At 36.4% G+C, this 12,711-nt stretch overlaps 1 protein-coding gene across 1 annotated transcript; it reads right to left on the minus strand.

Moving 5' to 3' along the window:
- Nucleotides 1–8,857: 8,857 nt before the first annotated feature.
- On the minus strand, nucleotides 8,858–11,483 carry LOC104423711 (transcription factor MYB114). Its single transcript, XM_010036169.3, has 3 exons — nucleotides 11,353–11,483; nucleotides 10,725–10,854; nucleotides 8,858–9,227 (listed from the first exon to the last, which is right to left on the minus strand). The coding sequence occupies exons 1-3, from the start codon at nucleotides 11,474–11,476 to the stop codon at nucleotides 8,858–8,860; spliced, it is 624 nt and encodes a 207-aa protein (XP_010034471.1). The 5' UTR covers nucleotides 11,477–11,483.
- Nucleotides 11,484–12,711: the final 1,228 nt, after the last annotated feature.

A 12,711-nucleotide genomic window follows, 5' to 3' on the forward strand; every position in this document is an offset into this window, starting at 1 on the left:
TAGGAAAAATTAAAAGTTTATGACTGAATTAGCAAAAAGTCGTAATAAATTTAGGATTTTTTTAACAAATTTCCACCCATAGATTTCATGCTTTCTAACTTCAGCAACGAGGACCTTGTTTGCTGCATTGTAATGTGTGGAGATGTCAAGAAGGTTAAAATGAAGGATCTCAAAATGGTTGAGCGTGTGTGGGTCCATGTTCCTAGGTTTCCAGGTTTGGATCCCCATGGTCGGGCCCAAGACTAGGGCTCGAGCATGGCTCGGCGTTCAAATTTGGGACTTTGGTTGCACTTCAAGTTTATTCTCAAATGTCTATTTCTAATTTTCTTATAACAAATATCAAGAACGACTTTCCTATTGTTTGGCAAATACAGACCAACATGCCTTGAAAAGAAGTTCCTTTCAAAAAAAAATTCTGGCAAAGTTAATTTTTCCAAAAATAAACAAAGATTGAGTTTGAACAAATTGCCTTGATTTTTTTTCTTTTTTTTGTGAACAGAACTGCTCGGATTGAATGATGGACTAAATCTAATAAATTTGTTGTTCCTTGTGAACTAATGAGCATTATTTGCACAATGAACGAAGGATCTTGATGCTGCGAATGAAACAAATGCTTAGTTTTCTTTTGTTTCCTATATATTTCAAAGACAAACAGCAAACATGCATTGAAAGTGGATGCATTTTTCTACGATTGATTGAGTATACTGAGAGAAAGTGCTAATGCTGCAAATAGAATTCCAAACTGATCCATCACCATAAAGAATCTAGAGGGGCCATATGAGCAACCAAAGTCTTCATTTCTTCCCTCAATTTGTCCCATTGCATAGACTTCTATGCCGTTGTCACAACTTATAAAATGCATACTCGTCCGGTAATGGAGGGAAAAAACCTAGAACTGTTTTTTTTTTTTTTTTTTATAACTTACATCTTAAAAATCCATTTGGGTTGAAGGCAAAGTGAGCCTAATCTGCTTTTTAGATTGCAAGATTAATATGTATCACCGTGTATTCTCACATCAAATCTTAGCTTGCTTAGACAGCGTCTCGTCATTCTCAATTCTTAATAATGAAACTCATTTAGAAATGTATCTTTTGCTCTTCTTTATTTATTTTCTAGATCTGGATGGTGCCAATGAGCAATATATTTTTGTCTTTATTTTAGTCATTTTGACATAAACAAAATGAGCACTAAGAAAATATTAGTGACCATGTTAGGCTATTGCACCATCCAAATGCTTGTGATTGTCCAAGCATCAACAATTTTCACAAGACAAGGGCCAATTCAACCTCTATTGTCCTCTCAATAAGGAAGTTTGCTCAAACAAATTTTAATCTCTTCAAAGCATTACGTCATGGAAATTACATTCCTCATCAATGACCAAAGGGAAATGTTCTTAGATCATGCATTTAAAGGAAAATACTAGTATCACAAACAAACAGATCCAGCCAAAAGCAATTATTGGGTGAACGAGAGGGGCCGATGAGCATTCAAAGTCTTCACTTTCAACCCTCAATTCATACCATTTCATTGACTTGTTTGCTGTTGTCACAACTTATGAATGGATACAATTGCTTAGAATGGAGGAAATAATATTAAACATTCTTATCGACCACACAAGCCCTTCATCTTTATCCTCCCACGGGAGGAACTTTTGTGAAGGGGACCATCACATGCTGCTGACAACATCCTTTGATTTGCAAATTTTGGACTAACTGTTGGTTGATCTTAAATTCTTCCGTGCAAATACAAATCTATTTGTCAATTTTGGTTAAATAGTCTTATCTTTCCAAAGTATTACAATCATGTAAATTACATTCCTCACCAATGATCAAAGGAAATGTTCTCATATCATGCATTCAAAGTAAAAACAACGTTATATCACAAACAAACAGTCCAACTCACTAGTGCAAGTTATTGGGCATACGAGATGAGTCAAATGAGCATTCAAAGTCTTTTAATTTCGACCACAAATTCATACCATTTCATTGACTTGTTTGCTCTTGTCACAACTTATAAATGGTATACATTTGCTTAGAATAAATGGAATAGTCTCAAACCTTCTTATTAACCACAAAAGCCATTCATCTTATCTTCTTACTAGAGAGACTTTTGTGAAGGGGACCACTGTTGCTTTATGACACCTTTCCGATTTGGTAAATTTTGACTAACCGTTGGTTGACACAAATTCTTCTATGCAATACAAATCTATTTGTCAATCTTCGTTGAATAGTCTTAATCTCTCCAAAGTATTACATCATGGAAATTACATTCCCATCAATGACCAAAGGAAATATTCTCGATCATGCATTCAAATGAAAACAACGCTATTATCACAAACAAATAGGTCCAACTCACTAGAGCGGTTATTGGGCATACGAGGAGGGCTAAATGAGCATTCAAAGTCTTTATTTCGACTCACAATTCATACCGTTTCATTGACTTGTTTGCAGCTGTCATAACTTATGAATGTGATACATTTGCTTAGAATGGATGGAAAAGTCTCAAACCTTCTTATTAACCATAAAAGCTCTTCATCTTATCTTCTCATGGAGAGACTTTTTGTGAAGATGATCATCACATGTTACTTTATAACACCTTATGGTTTGCAAATTTTTGACTAACTGTTGGTGACCCAAATTCTTCCGCAAATACAAACTATTTGTCAATTTTGGCTGAAGAGTCTTAACTTCCAAAGCGTTACATCATGGAAATTACATTCCTCATCAATGATCAAAGAGAAATGTTGTTAGATCATACATTCAAAGTGAAAACAACACTAACATCACAAACAAATAAGTCCAACCCACTAGAGTAGTTATTGAGCATACGAAAGGGGTCAATGAGCATTCAAAGTCTTTAATTTTGACCACAAATTCATACCATTTCATTGACTGTTTGCTGTTGTCACAACTTATGAATGTGATATTTGCTTAGAATGGAGGGAGTAGTCTCAAACTTTCTTATTAACTACAAAAGTCCTTCATCTTATTTTCACGGAGATAATTTTTAAGAAGGGGACCATCACATGTTACTTTATGACACATTCTGGTTTGCAAATTTTTGGACTAATCCGTTAGTTGACTCCAAATTCTTTCGCAAAAACAAATATATTTGTTAATTTTGGTTGAATAGTCTTAATCTCTCCAAAGCATTACATCATGAAAATTACATTCTCACCAATGACCAAAAGGAAATGTACTGGGACCATGCATTCAAAGTGAAAAAACACTCAATATCACGAAACAACAGGTCCAACCCACTATAGCAATTATTGACATACGAGGGGCCAAATGAGCATTCAAAATCTTTAATTTGACCACTAATTCATACCTTATTTCATTAACTTGTTTTGTGTTGTCACAACTTACGAATGATATACATTTGCTTAGAATAAAGGGGGTACTCATCAAACATTCTTATTAACCACAAAAGTCCTCTCATCTTATCTTCTCACGGAGAGATTTTTGTGAAGGGGACCATCACATGTTGCTTTATGACATTTTCTGGTTTGCAAATTTTTGACTAACTTTGGTTGACCTAAAGTCTTCCATGCAAATGCAAACCTATTTGTTTTGGGCACGAGGCTTTTCCTTTTGTGTTCCGGTAAAGTAACCTTATATGGCAATCGCCTAAAGTCATCCTCATGCACCTAAAGATTCATCATGCATTGCCCATATTTTGCATGTTTTATCATTGGCAAAGTCATTGATTCATCGTAGCATGCGATGTGGCATGCCCACTTACTCCCCCTACGCACCAAGCACCCTACTTCCAGCATTACTTTGAACACACTTTAAAAACATATTTGAGATCAAAATAGAATTCTAACCTACCCAATGGCTTTGATCATACATCTAACTAGAATCTCTATATTAACATAAATAGTTATCTTTTAAAGTTTATCAGGTCTTTTATTTTATGCTAGGATTTGATTACAAAGACATAAACTCATTATTTCTGCAGAGCAATTAGTGATCTATTACCAAAATAAGCATAAAAATTAGAGTTGCCAGGATAAGAGATATTATAAAGTGAGTATAAAAATAATTACTACACAAAACTCACTTTTCAAAGTGCCATGTGGTATATGGCTTTGTGTATTTATCTTATTATTTTTTATATATGAATAGTTACTTAGCCAGAAAAAAAGAATAGCCACTTTCTAATTTCCAATTTTCGATGATGAGCATTGTTTAGAGAGGTATGTTTAATATATATGTTTCTGGGCTTAAACTTTTTGAGATCTTGATGGTGCCAACAGTGTAGTTTGTCTCCAATTGCCATCATTTCAATACATAGAACAAGTAGTAATAAAATATTAGGCTGCAATACAAATGTCTAATTGCTCATAGACAGCTGTCATTATTCTTCACTTATTCTCACTCTCAATAAGAAAGATTGATCATAACTCTTAACAATCATAATTTCTTTAAAGGCACTACAGAAAGTAAGTCACATTCCTCATCAATGACCAAAGGAATTGTTCAGATCATAAATTCAAAGTGGAAGCAGCACTAACATCGCAAACACGAAGGTCCAATGCAGAGTGATCATTGGTGGATGAGAGGCCTAAAATTAGCAAGCAAAGCTCGCCAAGTTTGACTCCTCAATTTGTACCATTTCATGGACTTGTTTGCTGCTGTCATGACTTATGAATGGATACTTTTGGTCTCGAATGAGGGAATAACTCAAACCATTTCTTAACGTTCGTCTGAACCAGTTTAGATATTGCTTGAATCCTTTCAAGGTTCTACTTGATTCGCCGAGGATTATGCTCTGGGGCATGGAAGTTGAACAGGCATGAAAAGAGGGAACGACGGAGGCTTGAAGAAGTGGAGAGTTTTTTGTGATTTTGCAATTGAGTAATAATTTCTGAATGTTTGCAAAACAAAAGAAAAGAAGTGGAACGGTACCAGATTCATGACGAAGAAGAAGAACCTTTGCGCTTTGTGGCGTGACGGCATTGTACTAAGCAAGAAAACGAAAGGAAATAATATATTAAAATTAACAAATAAAAACGAAAAATAAAATGCGGTATGAAAATGATTGGAAAGTGTGAGTACTAGCTTGACGGTTACATCTTGGAAATAGTTTTAGCTGAATTTCATTTGATTCAAATTCATCTAGTTTAAGAGTCATTATCTAGACGGTCATTTTGTTGATTTCGTCTTTAGTATTGTCAGTGTAATTCTCTTTATTGAAATTAGACTTTTGTCTTTGATTTTGAAAATTAGCTCACGGTGGTCATGCACGGATCAACACACAAGGAGGTTAAGGCAACAAACGGCTAATATTTTTGTTGCTGAGTTGAAGTGTGTTAAAGAATGGCCCCACCTTTGGCAATGATTTTTATGGACTCGACGAGTAAGATTAAAGACGACGAATTAAAATTCTCCGCTAACTTATTTGTCCATCAAATAAGAAAAGCACCACAAATCCATAATGAGACCTTTGTGGTGGTGGCGGGAGGGGGTGGTGCTGGGGGATTAGCCGATTCCCACCACCACGGAAAATGAAATGATCAGGCGACGGAAATGCCCGTCGCTAAAGTGTAAAATCTTGTTCCAGTCTCCGGCTAGGGGACGGGAAAGGGATAAATGGGACCGCTCCGGGCCATGAGCATGTTTTTTTGTCATATAAATATAATAAGAGCATCTTATCTTATAGTTACCATATCCATTGAAATAGTGCAAGGATTCATGATCTATTATTCACTCTTAAAACATTTAAATTGCGCCAAGAATTCATGTTTTAGAATGAATAACGAGAAAAAATTTGTAAAGGTTTGGAAATAGAGAAATGACCCATCCAGTCATTTTGATGTGTGTATTTCTACACAATGAGTGAAGAATTTTTTGTGTTTGTGAGATCTTGTCTTGAATGGTCCCAGTAACAAGGATATGCATGGTGCAACTTTGTACAGGGGCAATTTTTTCTAAAAGTTAATTTCTTCAATCGAAAATAAAGGAACGTCGTAAATTCAAAAAGAAGTCGAATTGCTTCACCTTTTATGCTTGGTTAAGACAGAACTATGTGTAATTGGATGATAAAATGGGTACCGTATACAATAGCAAACAGTAAAAAAAAATCAATATGATAGTTTGAGACGATCCTAGAAGAGAAATTTCTAGCCAGTCCACACATGCATTAGCTTCCTTGTATGGACGACGGATAATGACTTCCCCACACAGATGGACCGTCTTGAAGATTTGCACAAGCAAGCTCTCTTGAATTTCTCAACTTGCTGCTACCATCAAAGATTTTGAGAAATTACAAACTGCAAATCAACTTCTAAAATCAACTAGTTCACACTGGGGGAGTGCATTAGCTCAAGAGCTAAATAGACTACATAGTTCAGTTGGAATGAATTGCGATAACCGATTGAGCAAGCAAGACCACCTGACCATCTCCTTGTGTTTTATCTAAGGAAGCAAATCATCACCCAGTAGGTTTTTTGTTTCTTGCTAAAATTTGGATAAATAGTTAGCTTAGCAGTGTTGCGGATGTGTGTGTAAATTAATTTGCTACACAGTACAGATTTGACTTCTCACATTATGAATTGCATTAGTCTTTTTGCATTGGATTACTCGTCAAGATTCATCTTGTCTCTAAGCTATAATCCACGAAGTTAACATGTTTTTCGTGGCTAGTCATATCCAATCCAATGAAATCATCATTCGAAGAATCAGAGAAACTACAGTTTTCAAAGTGTAACAACAATTGGGATCACTAAGCTACCGGACGGACTTCTACTCCCAAATCCATAATGGATGGCCTTCGGTTATAACTGGGGTAATGATTAGACGTATCGGTTTTAAGCACTGTACAAATCACATGTCCAATTAGCATGAAGCAAGCTTTTGATAAGAGCTTTCACTGGTAGTCCGATAACCTAGCGCCCAATCTAGATGCATTATTTATTTTAATATATTAGTGTCTGCACACCTTGTATCCCTAATTAGAGAGATTTTTTTTCTTACCCTTAAAAATACTTTCAAATGTTACGTTTCAAAGTTTAGACGAATTAGCTTTATGAGAATACATAACTACTTTGAGCTGTCAAATAAGACAAGTGCAGACCATGATAAACAACAGACCATTCGCTCCCCTGCTTACAACCATCGAATCGTTTAAGGAATCATAAATCCTGCGGGCTTAGAAAAGAAGCGACAACATCTAGGGTTTGCTTAAAACAACGGCAGAATTGTAATTTTAGTCGGAGAGGCTGTCCCCTCACCTAAGGGCATGTCAGACGTTGCAATCTCTTTCATTTTTGCAGTGCTTTTCCTATATCTGGGCAAAAGACAAACCGTCCTTTCCCCACATATGGGACACACAGACTTATATTTTTTACGGAATGAAGGGTGGACAAAAGTGGACTTGTCTATTCTCGAAAAGAAGCTGATGGTCTAAGAACGTCTCGCAATCAACGCCAGGACCAGCGCTACCTTTTTGAAGATTTGAAAGTATCCGTGGGTGAGCAAATTTAATGATCAATTTGTTGCTGTCGCAATTTTACTGCATACTGCATCGTATGAACTTGAAGAGACTTCCTAGCTTTTGAAATGCTGATAAGGTTGCAGTGACGAATTCAGACATCATGGATGAACTGAGGAGTTATGGTGTAAATCAAGTACTTATTAAAGTGATATTGCCCCTATTAGAGAATATTCCATGCACATCTCTATTTATTTATATTGAGAATATAACTTGACTTTGAGCTCATGAAAGAAGTCCAATACAAATAGGTTTTTTATTTTTTATTTTTTGGGTGAAGAGTATTCAAGAATAGTTTCTGATAAGGACAATCAATTGTATGGCTTGTTCATAAATTAAATCTCAAGTGTTCGAAGTCATGAAAGTCTTGTGTTAATATTTAGTGAATTCATTTGTACGATTGAAAAATTATTTGTGAAAAATTGTGAGAGCTAAACACTATATAAATTGTTTGAGGTATTTATGGACTAAGAAATACTAGAAGTATTTTAAAAATTCAAGTGTGCTTGCTGTTGCATCGCTTCATCTATAAGGGAATTCTATGCTACTCTTCCCATATAGCAGGTCTCATCGAACCAATTACGTAAAATCTAGTGTTCGAGTTATATCTTTGTTTTGTTTATTATATCGTTGGATAGCTTATTTTTTGCAACAATTAATATTAGAGCTAGGCTTGACTAAGTTGAAGCCAATTGATGATGATAGAAGAAGGAAAACGGATCATCTTAGTTTTTTTCTCAAGCTATGAAATTAGTTCAACGAGCTTATTTTGTTTGTTTGTTTGCATGTTAAGTACGGGCCTTCAGATCATTTATATCCTTGAGCACCATCATGAAAATTCAAAACCAGATTCTTAACTAACATTTTCTCTTCTGTCACGGTAGGATTCTGATCGCCATAATTCTTCTTCTTTGGTCGGCCAACTTTCACGTCATGTTTCTTGAGAAATTGTGTCCTTCACCGCCATTCGAGACAGACCAGAAACTTTTGATGCAGATGAAGGGTTTTAACTATTGAAAAAGGTTCTACTTACGGTACGGTGGAACATCAAACGAGTATTTCCTCGAACGTTAAAAATCACAGTAGATATTCTGAAAATCTTGTCATGTTTGCATGTGGGACGTTTTATTCGAAACGTAATATATAGCAAATCTCGAAAGGATTCATAGTCACCGTTGATGTTCTAGAGTCATTATTCTCCCTTGTACGCAGTCATACGGACCACAAGCGTACGAAGGGATCACGTGCAGAAAAGCAGTACACACACCACTTGGTTCTCCCATGTCCGTATTCATGAAAACCCCACTCATATGAAGGCAACACATGCATAAGTAATATCCAAGGGCCCGGCAAGATCCTATCACACCGGCCAGTCCCAGATGCTTTCTGCATCGAAGGAGAGTCCGCTCCAACAATCCAACCATGCCTCCGTCGTCTCCGAACGCAGCTCAAAGTCATCATCGATCCGGGGGCTTCTGTTTGGAGGCACGTCGTGGACGCGCGGCTCTCGGGACTCATTCAGCTCCCTATAGGCTTCGACCCCCAAGGAAGAGAAGTTCTTGGAGATGGTCCGAGGGCGAGGCCTTATGACTTCAACTTTTACCAAATCTTGGTGTTTCTTGGTCTCCGGCTTCCCTTGGCAAGTCATCAATTTCCGTTGATGGGTATTCCAATAGTTCTTCACGTCATTCGCAGTTCGACCCGGGAGTCTCCCAGCAATTAGGGACCACCTGCATCAATAATTTCGACTAAATGAAATGTTAAATTATGAGGAAAGATATCGAAAATTATTTTCATACGGTGTTCACTTGAGTGTTATAACTTTTTTTTCGACCACAAAATTGCCATAATTTCTCAAAAACGTTTATTTGAGTATTGAAACTTTCGATTGATCGTTTGCATGCCATAACTTCTTAAAAACATTCACCCAAATACCCAAAATCTAATATGGCATGACACTTGTGATGAATATTTTAAAAAAATTATGACACTCAAGCGATTCCTAAATAAACAAATCAATCCAAAGTAGTGATTTCTTTTTGTTTCCATAAGTGTTCATTCCTGACAAAATAAGGGTTTCATCGTGGGAATGGCCAATTGATGTTGACAGTTAAGGAATGGGAATTTTCATAAGCTCTCTCCAACCTGCGAAGTGTTATAAATGAGTTGCGAACAATTTAGTTTCTTTCTCTTCTAATATATTTGAAGTATGCACCGTTAACACCTTTATGTTAAATTCTATAAATTTCTGTCGATTCACCTATTATTACTTTGAAATGTGGAAAAATGGCCCTTCAGAGCCATAACTAATCAATAAGTTGGTGCCTGATTTTAATATATATCAAATGCAACTATGCTAATGAAGTTGATTAAATGACTAAGATTTAGGGTCTGTTGGGTAAATTAAAAATTTTAAGTGCTGAATTTTAAGTGTTAATAATCTTTAATAATGGAAATGGAATTAATATTTGTTTGATGATAATTAAAAATTGGCATCTGAATATCATGAAGCTCTTGCCAATAGAGAAAAAGGAGGATTGTTGTTAGGGTCATGACCCTTGCCCATTGGCCGGCAACGGAGTCGCAGCCCTCGCTTGGATTTGAGCAAGGGTCGATGCCCTCACTTGTGGCCGACAAGGATACTAAGGCCATGGGTGAGGGCCACGATGCCTCGTCTCAACTAGGTGAGGGTCGCCAAGAAGGATAAGTTGGCAACTGAGCCAGTGTTAGGAAAATAAAGAAAAGAAGAAAAAATAATAAAATATTTTTAAAAAATTGTTCATATTAGTATTAGCTATGTCATGTAAGACGGCCGGTGCTGACTAGGTTATCACATCAATGATTTTCGACCAAAATTTCTTGCAATGACTAAATTGATAAATTGTCGAAAGTTTTATGATTAAATTAACAAAATTGAAAGATTTATGATTGATTTGACAACATGTCAAAGGTTTAGTACTAGATTGGCCTTTTAACTAAATTGACACAAGTATAATAGATTTAAGATTTTTTTTTAATTTTTCCTAAAATGAAATAGCCAAATCCTAACCACAGTTTATACATGCAGTCGTCATTTATTTCGATCAATGCAACCCTTAATCAATTTTTGGAGAAGGAAGAGGGAGAGGCTGTTGTGAATAACGTAGGTAGGCTCAACACCATATAAGTAACTCTATTAAAACAAACAAATGCACTTCACATGTGACCTTTCCTTAGCATGTACTCACCTGTTCCCAAGAAGTTTGTGAAGCCTGATGATCATATCGACCTCATCATCTTGGAATTTCCCTCTCTTAATGTTGGGCTTCAAATAGTTCAACCACCTCAATCTGCAGCTCTTCCTGCACCTATTCAAACCTACAAGCTCAAGAAATACAAACATGAACTTGGCGATCTCTCTCTCTCTGCGTGCATGTGTATACATAGTATAGAGATGCTCTTAGTGCAAATCAATCCGTTGACATGAGTAAAATATCAATATACTTCCCCTTTTTGTCTTATTTTAAAAAATCAATGAAATATCATTGGAGAGCACAAGAATTTTCACTTAAAGAAGTCAAATCTAATCCGGCTTGATACCACTATCTCAAAACCATCGAAAGACACATCCACCCATTTTAATAAAAGAAATTTTTTTCACTCAAGTAAAAGTATCTCAATGATAACACAAAGTATTTGACAAAAATAAAATATGATGACACGAGATAATTTGACACACGCAAATCCAAGTGGATTATACCGATGGGGATGCAACAAGAAAACAAGGATCCCCAATCATCACTATACAAATTTACGCACGCGCGAGTATATGCAAATAAAAAACAAGAATAACCTTCACATACAATGATACAATACCTGCTCTCTGAGGAACTCGATGCCACTCTCCTTCTCCGTACCTCTGGACACAGCTCCTCAAGAGAACATCTTCCTCTTCCGTCCACGAACCTTTCCTCAATCCGAACGACGATCCTTTCTGCATCTCTCTTCCCTCTCTCTCTCTCTCTCTCTCTCTCTCTATTTCTCTCTCTCTCAGGCTTTTCGTGAACAGTTTGCGGATTACGTTTTGAAGCACACTCGAAGTCCTACGTTGTCATCGGTGCTTTTAGGAGCCACGTGCCCCTTCATTTTCCACATAAAGAAAAACGCAGATCTACATCAGTTGTCAAATTTTGATAAGAGGGAAATTTTGTTTTTGATTTGATCATCGGGGGGACATCAGTTGTCAAATACAGTGGAAGATTGCAACTACTCTAATTGTCACTTATTACTATACGCAACGGTACAAATGGATCTCCCACATTCAATATGATTCTTTCCGCGTGGCTGCGACCTTTCAGTCTGCAGGATCGAATCTTGGAATGAGGATCTTTTCATAAAGCTAGAAAAAAAAGGGACTTCGAACGATTTAGAAAAATCATATTTCTTTTGCAATGAAAAGAAAGATAGTGAGCATGGTACTTACTGGTCCAGCGTCCAGGCATTGTCGCGGACCATCATTTGTATGAATTGTTTCGTAACATCCATTCTTTTAACTAACAGTCTCATTAACCAACACTAAATATCAAGATTCGCTGTTTTCCGCGCGCTATATATATATAATGGGTAAAATACGCACGAGACCAAGTGGCCTATTACGCTCACGCACGACTTGCTTTGATGTCACTTTGGCAAACCTCTTTTGCTTCTATATGAGGGCCATTGCTTTTGGCCAAAGTGTCTTATTAGTGTCCTTCCTCTTGTAAAAGCATCTTGCATAATAACGCAGTCCTTTATGCCTAGTGGTCCTAAGTATGCTTGTATTATTCTAATAATGTGGTTATACCGTTACAATATTACCCTTGGCTTCGTCTATATAAAGGTTACTTCTGTAAGAAGTCAGAACAAGATTAGTGTTTTGAAAATCTCTTTTATATGCAATTCCTTAATGGCCTTCTCAATGCTTTCTCTTCTTCCTCGAACTCTAATGTTAGTAAGAAGCTTAGGTTTGTACTGTTAGTTCAATATGATAAGTCGGTTCCACAAATATAACCTTCATTCACCACTCTATGGATCTAGTGAATTAGAAAGTTTTCGAAACTTGAGAGCCTTATAAAATAGATTAATCATTTATGAAGATTAAGAGGTAGTTCCATTGAAAGGCTGAGAGAAGGGCCATGTGTTGTGAGATAGCATAAGCATCTCGGGAATCATTAGCTTATGCTGTAGCCCCATCAT

This window comes from Eucalyptus grandis, chromosome 10, assembly GCF_016545825.1.
Source record: "Eucalyptus grandis isolate ANBG69807.140 chromosome 10, ASM1654582v1, whole genome shotgun sequence".
Taxonomy (NCBI): domain Eukaryota; kingdom Viridiplantae; phylum Streptophyta; class Magnoliopsida; order Myrtales; family Myrtaceae; genus Eucalyptus; species Eucalyptus grandis.